Raw genomic sequence first — 14886 nt, 5'->3', positions numbered from 1 at the left:
TTAAATCGAAAATCATAGAAACTAAATTAACTTAAGACATACAATCCAAATTGTTCGTTACGCTGCTCGATGCATGCCACGCCCCCACACCCAACGCCCACGCCTGCCAGCGCCTATTTTTTATTTAAATAATTGTTGTGCGTGTTTGTTTTGTTTCTGTTTTTTTTTTGTTTTGTTTTTGTTTTTTTTTGGCACACTCTCCGCTCACTCCTCCGGCGGCTCCTCGGGTATTTGCAGATTCTGTGCCGCATGCTCCGAGTCGCCCAGCAGCACCGACGGATACTCCTCGTGCACCGAATTGGACTGCGAATCGGCGTCCTCCTCGAGCAGATTCGATTTGCTCGTTGGCGGCGGCGGCGTCGTCGTCGCCAGCAGCACATTCGGTATATACTCGACTGTTTCATACTCTGTTTTGGCCACCTGCTCGTGCTGCTCGGCCACGGCAGCCGGAATCAGCGGCGGCTGCAGTTGCTCCTGCTCCTGATCCAGCTTCAACTGCTTATGTTTCTGCTCCTCCAACTGGGGGGACAAATCGCCAGCTGTGGCATTCATGTGACCCGGCTTGACAGAGTCCGTCAGATTGGGCTCCTCTATGTCCAGGATGACGGGCAGCGTATCGTTTGGTTGCGGCGTCGTTGTGCTCGTCGTGGTTGTGGTCGGCGCTGTGGTGGTTACCATTTCCGGCACTGCCAGCGGCTGACTTGCGGGCGCAGGCGTTGTCGCCGGACTGATTACGGGCGGATTCGTTGTCGTCGTTGTCGTCGTCGTTGTTGTTGTTGTCGTTGTGCTCGTCGTCGTGTTGTCCAGCTCCAAGTGCAGCACCGGCGGCGCCTGTGGTGTTGTGGTGGCCAGCAGCAGCGGCGGCGGCGGTTGGGCAGCTATTATGACCGGATTGATCAGCGGCTGGCCCAGCGTTGCAATTAACGGCGGCAGCAGCTCATCGTTGTTCTTGATCAGAATGGGCGACGGCACCAGCATCTGGACGAGCGGCTTGGCGTCCTCGGCATCGCCGATCTTCAGCTTGGTCACCAGCAGCGGCAGATCGATCTTGTACAGCATTGGCAGCACCGTGCACACCTCCTGGTCGTTCTCGAAGCACTGCGAACGGCCGCGGATGCGCGCATCCTGCGCGGCCATCAAACGGCACAGCTCGTTCAGGCGCACATCACACATGATGGGATTGTCTGAGCGAAAGTAGTACAATACGATATAACATATAAATAAATTATATTAATTATACAAATAGTATTTATTATATAAACATGTTAGCTTTACATAAACATACAGACAGAATTTGCTCTTTTTGTTCCCGAGATATGCTCAAGCAACCTTTCTTCAAAATCGATATTTATCGATATTAGGAACACGGGCGTATATATAAGAAATTCTGCTTATGTAAATGAATAACTTTTAATTCAAGCAGATCTTGGCAGATTATAACATCAAAGGACTTTCATTTAGGCAAAATTATTAAGAAGGACCCCGGTTCAAATCCATCGCTAACGCAGGGATCCGGACATGGTTTTAGTCGAAGGCCTCAGTAATCATTTATGGCTAGACGAAGGTCTATATCTATACTTTTTATAATCAGCTCTTATAGGGTCAGATACTGAGATATCCAAAATATTTATATATGTTTCTCGTTTCCTTTGTTTAACGTGGCCCGGTTCTCATTTGGAATTTCATCCGTCATACATAAGCCCAATAGTTAAGGGCTAGAACTCTTAGCTCACCAAATCCCACACACACGATACTCCCACAGCAAGGGGCAGTCTTTAAGAAGAGCTCAATTCGTGGTACCGTCTAAGGGAATTCGGATGCTTTCTTAATCGGATTCGAACTCGAACAGAAAAGTGGACATACTGATGAGCTATTCCAGTATCCGGCTGAGACAGACGGACATACATAGCTTTAACATTGATTCATTTCTTTTTCCTGATAATTTATATCGATAACTTAATTAAATTCCTTTTTGAATAAAACCTGATTTTAGTAAGGATAAACTTGAACTAATTTTGTTTTGTTTTTACGTATTTTAAATTGACTTGAAATTAAATTTGCATTACTGGATTCAATAGTTTTTGACTTATTCTCAGACCATTTGAACCAATCTTAAATTACGTACGCATTATGCTTATATTAAGAGCTCTTAGCTTGATTTTTGCTTATTCAATGAGGTATAGAATGCCCTTTTGGTACTCACCATCGAGATGTATCTCCAGTTTGCCGGGCACATTGTGATTCTTGCAGCGCGTGTTGGTGACGAGTTCGCTGGAGATGGTCGTGATTTGATTGTTGGTCAAGTTGACCTGGCAGAGCACGGGCAGCCCATAGAAGTCGCGCTCCAGCTTGCTGATATTGTTGTAGGCCACCTTCAGGATCTTCAGATTGGGCAGCAGAGTCTGCGAAAATCAACAAAGCGTTGCTTGAAGCTAAATTCAAAGGGAACTCAGAACTCTGGACCTACCGTTTCCAGCTGCTTCAGTTCCACGAGTTGATTGCTGGTCAAGTCGAGAATCTCCAGGCGATTCATGCCGTTCAGGTCGCCCGGCATAATGTACTCGATGCGGTTCTCCGGCAGGCTGAGTATGCGCAGATTGCTCAAACCGGCCAGCGCCGAGTCCAGGGTTATGATCTGATTGTGATCGAGACGCAGATCGATCAGCGGCAGCTCCGGCATGTGCTTGTGGCCGGGCAGAAGGCGCTGGATGCGATTGTAGGAGAGATCGAGTATCTTGAGGGAGCGCAGGCCGTGCAGCTCCTCCATGGAGAACTCATCAATGTCGTTGAACGAAAAGTTGCCAATCTTCAGCTTGGCCATAGGATGCAGCGAGGAGTTCAGCGAGCGTATATGATTGCAGGCCAAATTGAGGGTCTCCATCTGGCGGCACGCCTGAAAGTCATCCTGGGCCAAAAACTCCAGCTCATTGTTGTTCGCAAACAATTCGTTCAGATACTGCGCATTCCTCAGCACACGATCGAACGACCTCAGCCGATTGAAGTGCAAATGTATCGTCTCCAGATCGTTCATGCTGGCCATGTTCCCGGGCAGTCGTTCCAGCCGATTGTTGTGCGCCATCAGCAGACGCAGCTTGCTGCCATCCGGCAGCTCGCCATCCAGATCGCTGATGTTGTTCGCATTGATGAACAGCGACTGCAGCTTGGTTAGTTCGTGAAGCGAACCGTTGAGCGACTCGATTTGATTGCGGCCCAAATGCAGGATGAGCAGGCTGAGCGGAAAGGCGCCACGATCCAGCCGGGTTATGTTGTTGCTGGGCAAGATCAGATTCGTTACCATTTGAATGCCTTTCAGGTCGTCCTGCTGCACGGCTCGTATGTTACAGCGCCCAATGTCCAGGGTCTGGAGCAGCGGCATGTGATTCAAGACGTGCTTCGGAATCTCGTCGAGTTCGTTGTCGCCGACGCTTAAGTAGGTGACATTCGATAACCCGCGAAATGGCAGCTCTGGCAGCGATCTATAAATAGCATCAAAAATATATAAAAACAGAAAATAGAATAATTAAATGACATTACCCAAAAATTAGATTCGGAAATACCAAAAAGCCATCTATAAATGGCCTTAACTAGATTCGAGTGGGATGGAATCGAAATTCTAGATTTCATACTTCGTACTTTATCAGCATTGAGTAAGGGGTATTTCACAAATCTGTTCAAATCTAATCTTCAAAATTTCTATTGCATACTTTTTGGCTCGCAAGTGACAATGACACTGGATTAAAGCGACAATGATATATGGGGATATGCCAAACTGTGTTAAATATAAGAAAGAGCTTTGAGAGAGCTTTGAGCTTTAAGACAAATTAACTGTATTTACTTAATTTACTATTTATTTACTTCCAAAGAGCTTTAATCTGTAACTTATTAACTTATTATTTTAGTAATAAGACAGACATCTAAACAACACATTGGAGAGCTTTTGCAGAGCTTTAAGAGCCTTACACGAAACTGTAAGCTTTTAAGTAATTGAATATAGTTAAGTGATACAACAAACAGTCTATAAACAACACATTTAAAAAAGCTTTTGCAAAGCTATGGAGCTTTAAGATTCATTAAATGTATAAATATCAATTGTTAGTTTTTGCCAGTTAACAAATTTCCATAACGTACCTTCTAATGTTTTAGGCAATTCAAAAAGAGTTCTTTTAAAACTTTTTAATGAGGAGCGCTGAGCTTTAAAAAAGTGTTTAGGCTATTTCCCATAAGCGAAATTGTGGAGCTTTGAGCTTTAAACAAAAATAATTGTTTAGATTTCTGTTACTTCAAAAGGCTTCATTATATAAAGCTTTATCCTGATTTGCTATCTGTATCTGTATCTGTATCTGTATCTGTATCTGTATCTGTATCTGTATCTGTATCTGTATCTGTATCTGTATCTGTATCTGTATCTGTATCTGTATCTGTATCTGTATCTGTATCTGTATCTGTATCTGTATCTGTATCTGTATTATCTGTATCTGTATCTGTATCTGTATCTGTATCTGTATCTGTATCTGTATCTGTATCTGTATCTGTATCTGTATCTGTATCTGTATCGTATCTGTATCTGTATCTGTATCTGTATCGTATTGTATCTGTATCTGTATCTGTATCTGTATCTGTAGCTGTATCTGTAGCTGTATCTGTATCTGTATCTGTATCTGTATCTGTATCTGTATCGTATCTGTATCTGTATCTGTATCTGTATCTGTATCTGTATCTGTATCTGTATCTGTATCTGTATCGTATCTGTATCTGTATCTGTATCTTATCGTATCTGTATCTGTATCTGTATCTGTATCTGTATCTGTATCTGTATCTGTATCTGTATCTGTATCTGTATCTGTATCTGTATCTGTATCTGTATCTGTATCTGTATCTGTATCTGTATCTGTATCTGTATCTTATCTGTATCTGTATCTGTATCTGTATCTGTATCTGTATCTGTATCTGTATCTGTATCTGTATCTGTATCTGTATCTGTATCTGTATCTGTATCTGTATCTGTATCTGTATCTGTATCTGTATCTGTATCTGTATCTGTATCTGTATCTGTATCTGTATCTGTATCTGTATCTGTATCTGTATCTGTATCTGTATCTGTATCTGTATCTGTATCTGTATCTGTATCTGTATCTGTATCTGTATCTGTATCTGTATCTGTATCTGTATCTGTATCTGTATCTGTATATCTGTATCTGTCTCTGTATCTGTATCTGTATCTGTATCTGTATCTGTATCTGTATCTGTATCTGTTATCTGTATCTGTATCTGTATCTGTATCTGTATCTGTATCTGTATCTTATCTGTATCTGTATCTGTATCTGTATCTGTATCTGTATCTGTATCTGTATCTGTATCTGTATCTGTATCTGTATCTGTATCTGTATCTTATCTGTATCTGTACTGTATCTGTATCTGTATCTGTATCTGTATCTGTATCTGTATCTGTATCTGTATCTGTATCTGTATCTGTATCTGTATCTGTATCTGTATCTGTATCTGTATCTGTATCTGTATCTGTATCTGTATCTGTATCTGTATCTGTATCTGTATCTGTATCTGTATCTTTAAGACAAATTAACTGTATTTACTTAATTTACTATTTATTTACTTCCAAAGAGCTTTAATCTGTAACTTATTAACTTATTATTTTAGTAATAAGACAGACATCTAAACAACACATTGGAGAGCTTTTGCAGAGCTTTAAGAGCCTTACACGAAACTGTAAGCTTTTAAGTAATTGAATATAGTTAAGTGATACAACAAACAGTCTATAAACAACACATTTAAAAAAGCTTTTGCAAAGCTATGGAGCTTTAAGATTCATTAAATGTATAAATATCAATTGTTAGTTTTTGCCAGTTAACAAATTTCCATAACGTACCTTCTAATGTTTTAGGCAATTCAAAAAGAGTTCTTTTAAAACTTTTTAATGAGGAGCGCTGAGCTTTAAAAAAGTGTTTAGGCTATTTCCCATAAGCGAAATTGTGGAGCTTTGAGCTTTAAACAAAAATAATTGTTTAGATTTCTGTTACTTCAAAAGGCTTCATTATATAAAGCTTTATCCTGATTTGCTATCTGTATCTGTATCTGTATCTGTATCTGTATCTGTATCGTATCTGTATCTGTATCTGTATCTGTATCTGTATCTGTATCTGTATCTGTATCTGTATCTGTATCTGTATCTGTATCTGTATCTGTATCTGTATCTGTATCTGTATCTGTATCTGTATCTGTATCTGTATCTGTATCTGTATCTGTATCTGTATCTGTATCTGTATCTGTATCTGTATCTGTATCTGTATCTGTATCTGTATCTGTATCTGTATCTGTATCTGTATCTGTATCTGTATCTGTATCTGTATCTGTATCTGTATCTGTATCTGTATCTGTATCTGTATCTGTATCTGTATCTGTATCTGTATCTGTATCTGTATCTGTATCTGTATCTGTATCTGTATCTGTATCTGTATCTGTATCTGTATCTGTATCTGTATCTGTATCTGTATCTGTATCTGTATCTGTATCTGTATCTGTATCTGTATCTGTATCTGTATCTGTATCTGTATCTGTATCTGTATCTGTATCTGTATCTGTATCTGTATCTGTATCTGTATCTGTATCTGTATCTGTATCTGTATCTGTATCTGTATCTGTATCTGTATCTGTATCTGTATCTGTATCTGTATCTGTATCTGTATCTGTATCTGTATCTGTATCTGTATCTGTATCTGTATCTGTATCTGTATCTGTATCTGTATCTGTATCTGTATCTGTATCTGTATCTGTATCTGTATCTGTATCTGTATCTGTATCTGTATCTGTATCTGTATCTGTATCTGTATCTGTATCTGTATCTGTATCTGTATCTGTATCTGTATCTGTATCTGTATCTGTATCTGTATCTGTATCTGTATCTGTATCTGTATCTGTATCTGTATCTGTATCTGTATCTGTATCTGTATCTGTATCTGTATCTGTATCTGTACTCGTATCTGTATCTGTATTCTGTATCTGTATCTGTATCTGTATCTGTATCTGTATCTGTATCTGTATCTGTATCTGTATCTGTATCTGTATCTGTATCTGTATGTATCTGTATATCTGTATCTGTATCTGTATCTGTATCTGTATCTGTATCTGTATCTGTACTGATCTGTATCTGTATCTGTATCTGTATCTGTATCTGTATCTGTATCTGTATCTGTATCTGTATCTGTATCTGTATCTGTATCTGTATCTGTATCTGTATCTGTATCTGTATCTGTATCTGTATCTGTATCTGTATCTGTATCTGTATCTGTATCTGTATCTGTATCTGTATCTGTATCTGTATCTGTATCTGTATCTATGTATCTGTATCTGTATGTATCTGTATCTGTATCTGTATCTGTATCTGTATCTGTATCTGTATCTGTATCTGTATCTGTATCTGTATCTGTATCTGTATCTGTATCTGTATCTGTATCTGTATCTGTATCTGTATCTGTATCTGTATCTGTATCTGTATCTGTATCTGTATCTGTATCTGTATCTGTATCTGTATCTGTATCTGTATCTGTATCTGTATCTGTATCTGTATCTGTATCTGTATCTGTATCTGTATCTGTATCTGTATCTGTATCTGTATCTGTATCTGTATCTGTATCTGTATCTGTATCTGTATCTGTATCTGTATCTGTATCTGTATCTGTATCTGTATCTGTATCTGTATCTGTATCTGTATCTGTATCTGTATCTGTATCTGTATCTGTATCTGTATCTGTATCTGTATCTGTATCTGTATCTGTATCTGTATATGTATCTGTATCTGTATCTGTATCTGTATCTGTATCTGTATCTGTATCTGTATCTGTATCTATATCTGTATATGTATCTGTATCTGTATCTGTATCTGTATCTGTATCTGTATCTGTATCTGCCCCTATATAAATATGCATCTGTATCTTTAATTTTATCTGTATCTGAATCTGCACTTGTATCTGTATCTGAGTCGATATCTATAAGTGAATCGGTATCTGTATCTAAATCGACTTCTGTACCTGTATCTCTCCCCGTGCCACTCTTTTTCTATTCGTGTTTGTATATCTTTATCGATGGCTGCAAGCGGCTATTAAGTTGTCGCCGTTGGGGCGCCAAATGGTCGCATTATTCATGATGGGAACTGGGCTGGGAACTGGCTGCTGGTGCCGCTGATGGCCGGTTGGCTGGCTGGGATGATGGCGTGCAAATTGCCCGCTGGCAGGCATTGGACATCCTTGGCGCCGTTATTGGCAGCAGCCTCCAATAGCCTCCTGCACTGATTGGCAGGCATCTATTTATAGAAGCGCCTGAGCGTTCCGAGACACTTGATCTTGATTGATTGCCCGCAGCGTGGAGCAAGTTGCTTGTCAAGCGTTGATTATGTAATGAGGAAAAACAGACTCAACGATTGCAAGGATGATGCATGTACGATATACCCAGCCGGCTGCAATAGATACCAACTATATTGTATCTATAATGAGTGGATGCAGAGCGCGCGTTGAACTTGAGCGCGTATCAAACGAGATACACATGTTGCTATATATAATATTTATATATATATATATATATATGTATATGTATAAACGAGATATGTATATGTAGATATACGGACAATTCCTTAACGTCAGTCATATAATTGTCACACGACCTAACTTGGCCTCTTGATCATTGATTGAACGTAATAATAAAATTCAATTGGGTCTCTCTTGCGCTCGCTCTCTCTCTCTCTCTCTCTCTCTTTCGCTCACGCTGTCGCTGTCTCTTTCTCGCTCATTTTTCACAAACTGAGCTGACCCCAGGGAGACCAAAAAAAAAAAAAATAACAATAATAACAATAACAATTACAAATAACAATAACAGAAACAACGGAACATTCCATTTCCAAGTATTCATTAGGTCTCAATTTTGTTCATTCACTTTTTCAGCCAAATAAGAGGAAGACATTAACGAAAATAAAGAACCAAGTTAGTGTAAACTTTCTTGTTGATTGTTTACTTTCTTAAAGCAAAACATTGCGCAGCATATATTCATAAGTATATATAAATATATATTATATACACTCGATTGAAGTAGTTGGCATGTTATCACTTGGCCGGTTTGTACTTGGAATATTCCATAATAAATTATGTAGCTATCGTACTCAACACTTTTCGCACTTTTGTCAGGGCTGCAACTCATTGAACTACTCCTCAACTGTATAATCAGGCACACATACACATATATATAAGTATTTATATATGCAATTTGATGAGCTCTCTACACATCAAGACATTGCCATGTCGCATGGCTCGCGGCTTATCAGCCTGAGAAAACAAAACAAAAGTAATCAATGCATCAATCGCACAATCCACACGTCCCATTCAATTTGCAGTCTCTGGACCCGACTTAAGAGCACGCCAAACTAATTCTATCTATTTCGTTAGAAAACCCCAGAACAATTCAAAAAAAAATATTGTTGACAAAAATTGAAACATTTTTCGAATTCAAGTCGCATTGTGATCAGTCGGCGATCGTTAAAATGATCATTAAAATCACATTATAAAGTTGGCGCCAGTCATAAACTTATGACGAGCTCGTCGAATCGTTAAAACAGCTGCTCTTATCACAGCCAATTCACATACTCGCATTTATATACAACTCACACACATTCGAAAGACCACAAATCTGCTGCCATTTGGTTTTGTTTTTTTTTTTCAAGCCGATAGGTAAAAGTCTAAAATGCGCTTAGGACAGCTCATTTTGTGGAATTTGTCAAATTGAATTCGAATCTAAGAGTTCTCCTGCTGCTGCGGGAAAAGGATGGTTTTATTGTTAGAAAGAGAAAGAGAAAACAGAGAGTGTCAGCCAAGGGATCTACATGCCGGGACTCTCTCATTAGAAAAATATTTAGAGTAAAATTCTTGAAATTAAAAATATCTTAAGTTTTAAAACTAAAGAGTTTCTATTTCTGTAAAAATCTCTTCGTTTATTTTATTATATATTTGTCTATAATTTGTCTATAATTTTTTTTATGTATTTTATTTGTTTTGCCAAGAATCTGTCAACCATTTTGGCCTTAACGTGACAGGTAAGGTACGTATATATTGTCAACTGGACAAAGTTTAATTATGTTCTGTTATCAAAGATGTTTTGAACCCAACAAATGATCATCAATAACATAATTATAAACTGTTCTTTTATATTCTGAACCCATTGAAAATGTGTAAAATTTCTAAGTTGATTTTTTAAACAATATTCTTTGACTATTAGAAGTTAAAGTATGCTTCTTTGAAGTTAAAATATGCTTCATATATAGGAAACATATCGAAACTTTAAAGGGAAAGTTCCTTCTTGCTAGCCTTTATGCTTGCCAAATATGTTAGATATATCTTGATTGTAAATTGAATTGAATTAAAGTGTATTCTAATTTTATCCCCATATTCTCGGCCATTATTATTTAAATAAATATAAATCTATTCATATATAGAAAGTGTTTGTCCTGATCGACTGACTGAAAGTAAGCTTAGAGCAAAGTGAGCTTTAGGTCGGGTTTTTGAAAAATTGGGTACATTTCTAAATTAAACAGCTTGCCTGAGTTGCCCAAAGTTAAGCTCATGGGTTTGAACTTGTTTATCGCACATTATTATTATGAGTAAGATAATATTGCTATTATCAATAAAAACAAATGGGAAGTACTCGATTTCTAAGCTTCTAGGAAAGAAAGCTTTATTTGTTAAAGCATCGATCGAAAGGCCACGCGTTGTTGATACGAACTCATTAGCATATCACACATACACACACGCTCAACACACTCACACACACACACTCACTTGCAGCGGCGCGTATGTTTTCCTGGCTGACTCGCTGAAGTGGCCTGGCCTGTGGCATGATTTGGTCAGAGCGCGATATTAAGGCAATAGGTCAATTATATTAAATTGACATCAATGTAAAAAGTTTTCACTGGGCAGCGACAGCGGCAGAGGCAGCGGCAGCACGCGCTCGCGCCGCGAGCAATCGAATCGAATCGAATCGGCGTTGCATATGCGCTACACTCAAAAAAAATGCGCGAGTGAGTTGTCAAAAAAAAAGCAGTTAAGTAATACTCAAATATAAGTCAAGATCTGATATATGTTTGCCTTAAGAAATCGAATAATTATAATAAAATTATTCTCATATTATCTTAAGTATAATAATATTGCAATCGATTTATTGCGCCTAAAAAAGTGAGTTTTTGCTTGAATGAAATTGAATAAATTTAAATTAAATTAATTAAAAAACAAATGTAACAAATTTTGAAAAGAGAAAACCTGCTAGAAATTTGAAGAAATTCTCATACGACCAAAATTTGAATTATTTTTGCAGCATGACATATTTTCGCGCAGTGTAGCTAACATGTATGTAGGCATATATAACACTAATTCGATTAGGCTCTAGTAATTAAATCATTTTCCATATTTTTTTCTTTGCAACTGTTGGCTGACGTTTGACAAATGGATGCGGCCCGCTGATAAAGCGGTTGTCAGGCGAAATTGTATAACCCGATGTCAGTTAACTGGCAGTTAAATCAATTTGTTGTTTTATTTTTGAGAAATTTCTTTGCACATATCGGGCAATAATTGTTTTGAATGTTTATTGCTGCTGCCGTTGTTGTTGTTGTTGATATTTTATTGTTTTTGATTTTGCGGCTGATTAAGAGACAAAAGTCAAATATCAATGAACCCCGCTTATGAAATAGGCCTGCATATTAAATGTGCACATATGTATATATTAATATTGTTTCATTGTGTGTCAATATTTATTTATATTTGCTATTTTTAATGTGTGTGTGTGGGTGTGTGTGTGTGTGTGCGTGTGTGCATTCAATTGAAATTCATTCAGAGTCGCAGCCAACAGAGAAAACGTGCAAGTCGCGCTCGCAGGCGCTCCAGGCCCGAATCGAATAAAAATTGCAATTATCAGTTTTTGCATACGCATTAAGTATACGTCGGATGTCTCTGGGGAATTACTATATATACCCATTGGCTCGGCCATGTATGAGTGAGAGAGAGGGAGAGCGTATTTATATAGAAAATTGATAAGACACTGTCCACTCGGCTATTTCAATTATCAATAAAATAAAAAGAAGACAGAGAGAGAGAGAGAAAAAAAAACAAAATTTAATCGAAGCACGAAGCGAAATGTTTGTGTTTGGCTTCGTCTAGATCTTCTAATCTGCGGGAACTTGGAAACTTTCGGAAACTTTGGTAAACGCGTGTCGCAATGCCACAAAAAAAAAAAAAAAAAAAAAAAAAAAAAAAAAAAACTAGTTGTAATTCGTCTCAATTGCAGATACCAGTTGCCAGATCCCAGGCCGGCGCAACTTGCCTAATTGAGAAATTAAATCATTTAGTTTGCAGGCCAGGTCATAATTAGACGCCTGCGCCCAGGTCTCAATTGAGACCCAATTTAAGTTCAGTTGATAATTGTTGTTGTTTTAGTATCCAAGAAATTGGCTGTAAACACGTGAAGCGCATTTTCCTTAAAATTTGTTATTTATTGCAAGTACATTGTACTCGTATTTTCGTATATTTTGTTGTTGTTTTTTATTTTTCGAGTTGTTTTCTTTTTTTTGATTGGGTTTAAGGAACCTAAATTGATAGACAGCGAGCGGAAAATTCTGTACGCCAGATATGGGGAAAGGCCTGGCCTTGAAATCTAGCCGATAATTAAGTTGATTGGTGGCATGGAGGGGGGCGAAAGGGTGAGCATCTATATAGCAAAGGTATGAAAGTAATCAAACGACACTCACCTGAGTCCGTTCCATTGCATGCGCAGCTTATACAGATTAAAGTTCATATCCCGAAATGATCTCATCTCCAGATCGTCCAGCTGCGAATGGGTTATCTTCAGATCGATGCTGACGTCGGGATTCAGCTTATTGGCCAGACTGTCGACGACCGCATTGAAGGACTCCAGCTTCTCGCAGGAGAGCTCCACGTGATTGAAGGCCTTGCCCGTTTCGCAGGTGCACGGCGATATCTCCGGCCGTACCGAGCATTGCAGCGTTGCAATATGAAATACGGCGTACACCAGGGAAGTCATTTTGCTCGCAGTTGCGAAACGTACTCAAACCACTTTGCACAAAATTCAATATCAATATTATTATATATGCCTTTACGATACGCCTAGGGCTGAAGTTCGGCACACAGGACTTTTGGGCTGGACCAGCGGCAGCGGGCGGTCGGAAAAATGTTATGCTTCGGTTTTCCGTGTGCGTGGGAAAATTGTTAGCGCGTTGCGAACATATGTGCGGGAGTTTCCATGCTTATGTATGTGGCTCTGATTTCCACTCCCTCACGCCCTGTCTGCCTCTCGCTCGCTCTCGCTGCGAGATTCTTTTGAAATCTCAAGCACTTTTCAGGCCGTAGGCGGCATCGGATTTCACTCAAAAACGCGCTTTCAAAAACCCGCACACAGTTCAGATTGTACAGATGTGAGATGAATATGTTTTTGTTTTTGTATATATATATATATTTATATTTTATTTTATTTTTTTTGTGGAGACTGCACTCTCGCCTCTCGTTCGCTCAATCGTTTGGTTGACCTCTTAATCTTCTAAGAACAAAACAAAAAAAAATAATATAACACACACACACACATGCACGCACCGTATTGTTGTTGTCGTTGTTGTTGTTTTTTCAATTTTATTTTTTATATTTGTTTTGCTTTTCGAAAAACCGCGAGTTTTGAGCGAGTTTGTGTGAAGTCGTTTTCTATATAGTATTATTTATTATTTTATTCGTTTTTCGTTTATTTATTGTATTTGTTTTTGACTGATTTTGTTGCTTCTCTTTAGCACTAGCGATTTCTAGACCCGATGTTCACGTCTTTAGCCCAACACGGTCCGTTTGCGACTGGGAAAAATAATGAAAACGCTGAGGATCCGTATGCTGGCTGCGTCGGCAGCGGCGACGCTGACAGCGACGTCGACGTCGACGCCAACTGCTGTTGCTGCTGCTGCGGCGGCGGCCGCGCTGCTGTAGAACTTTGAGCGCGTTTTTGAATGCAAAAACTGGCGCTTGCTTTGCTTTGCTTTGCTTTTCTTTTGGTATTGCCACAAAATGTTGCTGCTGCTGCTGCTGCTGCTGTTACCTGTGCAATTGAGCAGCGCCAACACTCAATTAGATGTGTTCCTGTGTGCGGCGCCAGGCGTCAATCTCAATCTGAAGTCGGCGCCGGCGCCGCTGTCTGTTCAGTTTGCCCCCTTTGAGCGGGTTGGGGTGTTGTTGCAGCCACATGTGCATCATGTTGTAAGTTGAGTTGGGCGAGCTGCTCGGCTGATTTCTCAGGAACCTAAGCAACAGGCTGTGCATTGGTGCGCCTATCTCGTATATCTATGTATGGGGCATCATTATCATCATCATGTGTTTACATCTGTTCTCGTTGCTGCTGCTGTTGTTGTTGTTCTTCTTCTTGTTGTTGTTGTTGGCTTCTACACTTACGCACTGCTGTTAAATTGTCCTTTACACGCACACGCACACACACGCACACATGTTAACGGCCGCCACATGCGCTGCGCTGTTCCATTCGTCTTTACATATGTTTACGCAGTCTCTTTATCTTTCGCATCTTTGAGTAATGTTTTCAATTATGACGTTCCAACTGCACACAAAAAAAAACACACACACGCACGCACACGCACACAAGCTTGAAGTGCCTCAAGCACGTCAACTGAATGAGCCGGCTTGTTATGATTTGTTGTTCCCGTTGTTCTTGTTGTTGTTGTTGTTGTTGTTGTTGCTGCGCCGCCTCATCGATGATAATCATGCGTATAGATTGTGCACATTTGGCAGACCAATTAAATACCCTGCATAGATGTATATGCTTGCATACAATGGCAGCTGC

General features: G+C 39.3%; 1 protein-coding gene across 1 annotated transcript; it reads right to left on the bottom strand.

Annotated features, from left to right (window-relative positions):
• Positions 1-159: 159 nt before the first annotated feature.
• Positions 160-13083, bottom strand: LOC115771154 (insulin-like growth factor-binding protein complex acid labile subunit). Its single transcript, XM_030716727.1, has 4 exons — positions 12791-13083; positions 2468-3476; positions 2204-2402; positions 160-1184 (listed from the first exon to the last, which is right to left on the bottom strand). Exons 1-4 carry the CDS (start codon positions 13081-13083, stop codon positions 205-207), a joined length of 2481 nt encoding a protein of 826 aa, XP_030572587.1. The 3' UTR covers positions 160-204.
• Between the last annotated feature and the right edge of the window lie 1803 nt (positions 13084-14886).

The sequence above is a fragment of the Drosophila novamexicana genome, unplaced genomic scaffold (genome assembly GCF_003285875.2).
Source record: "Drosophila novamexicana strain 15010-1031.04,08,12 unplaced genomic scaffold, DnovRS2.1 tig00000024-arrow-pilon, whole genome shotgun sequence".
Taxonomy (NCBI): Eukaryota; Metazoa; Arthropoda; class Insecta; order Diptera; family Drosophilidae; genus Drosophila; species Drosophila novamexicana.
The sequence above is the reverse complement of the archived record's forward strand: the minus strand, read 5'-3'. Positions and strand labels throughout refer to the sequence as shown.

Excerpts from the sequence above, each read along its gene's own strand:
- LOC115771154 (XM_030716727.1), bottom strand. The coding sequence starts at position 13,083 with ATGACTTCCCTGGTGTACGCCGTATTTCATATTGCAACGCTGCAATGC. Across the intron at positions 2,403-2,467 it reads AACTGAAGCAGCTGGAAACG|ACTCTGCTGCCCAATCTGAA; the intron begins GTAGGTCCAGAG and ends TGATTTTCGCAG. Across the intron at positions 1,185-2,203 it reads ACTGGAGATACATCTCGATG|ACAATCCCATCATGTGTGAT; the intron begins GTGAGTACCAAA and ends ACTTTCGCTCAG.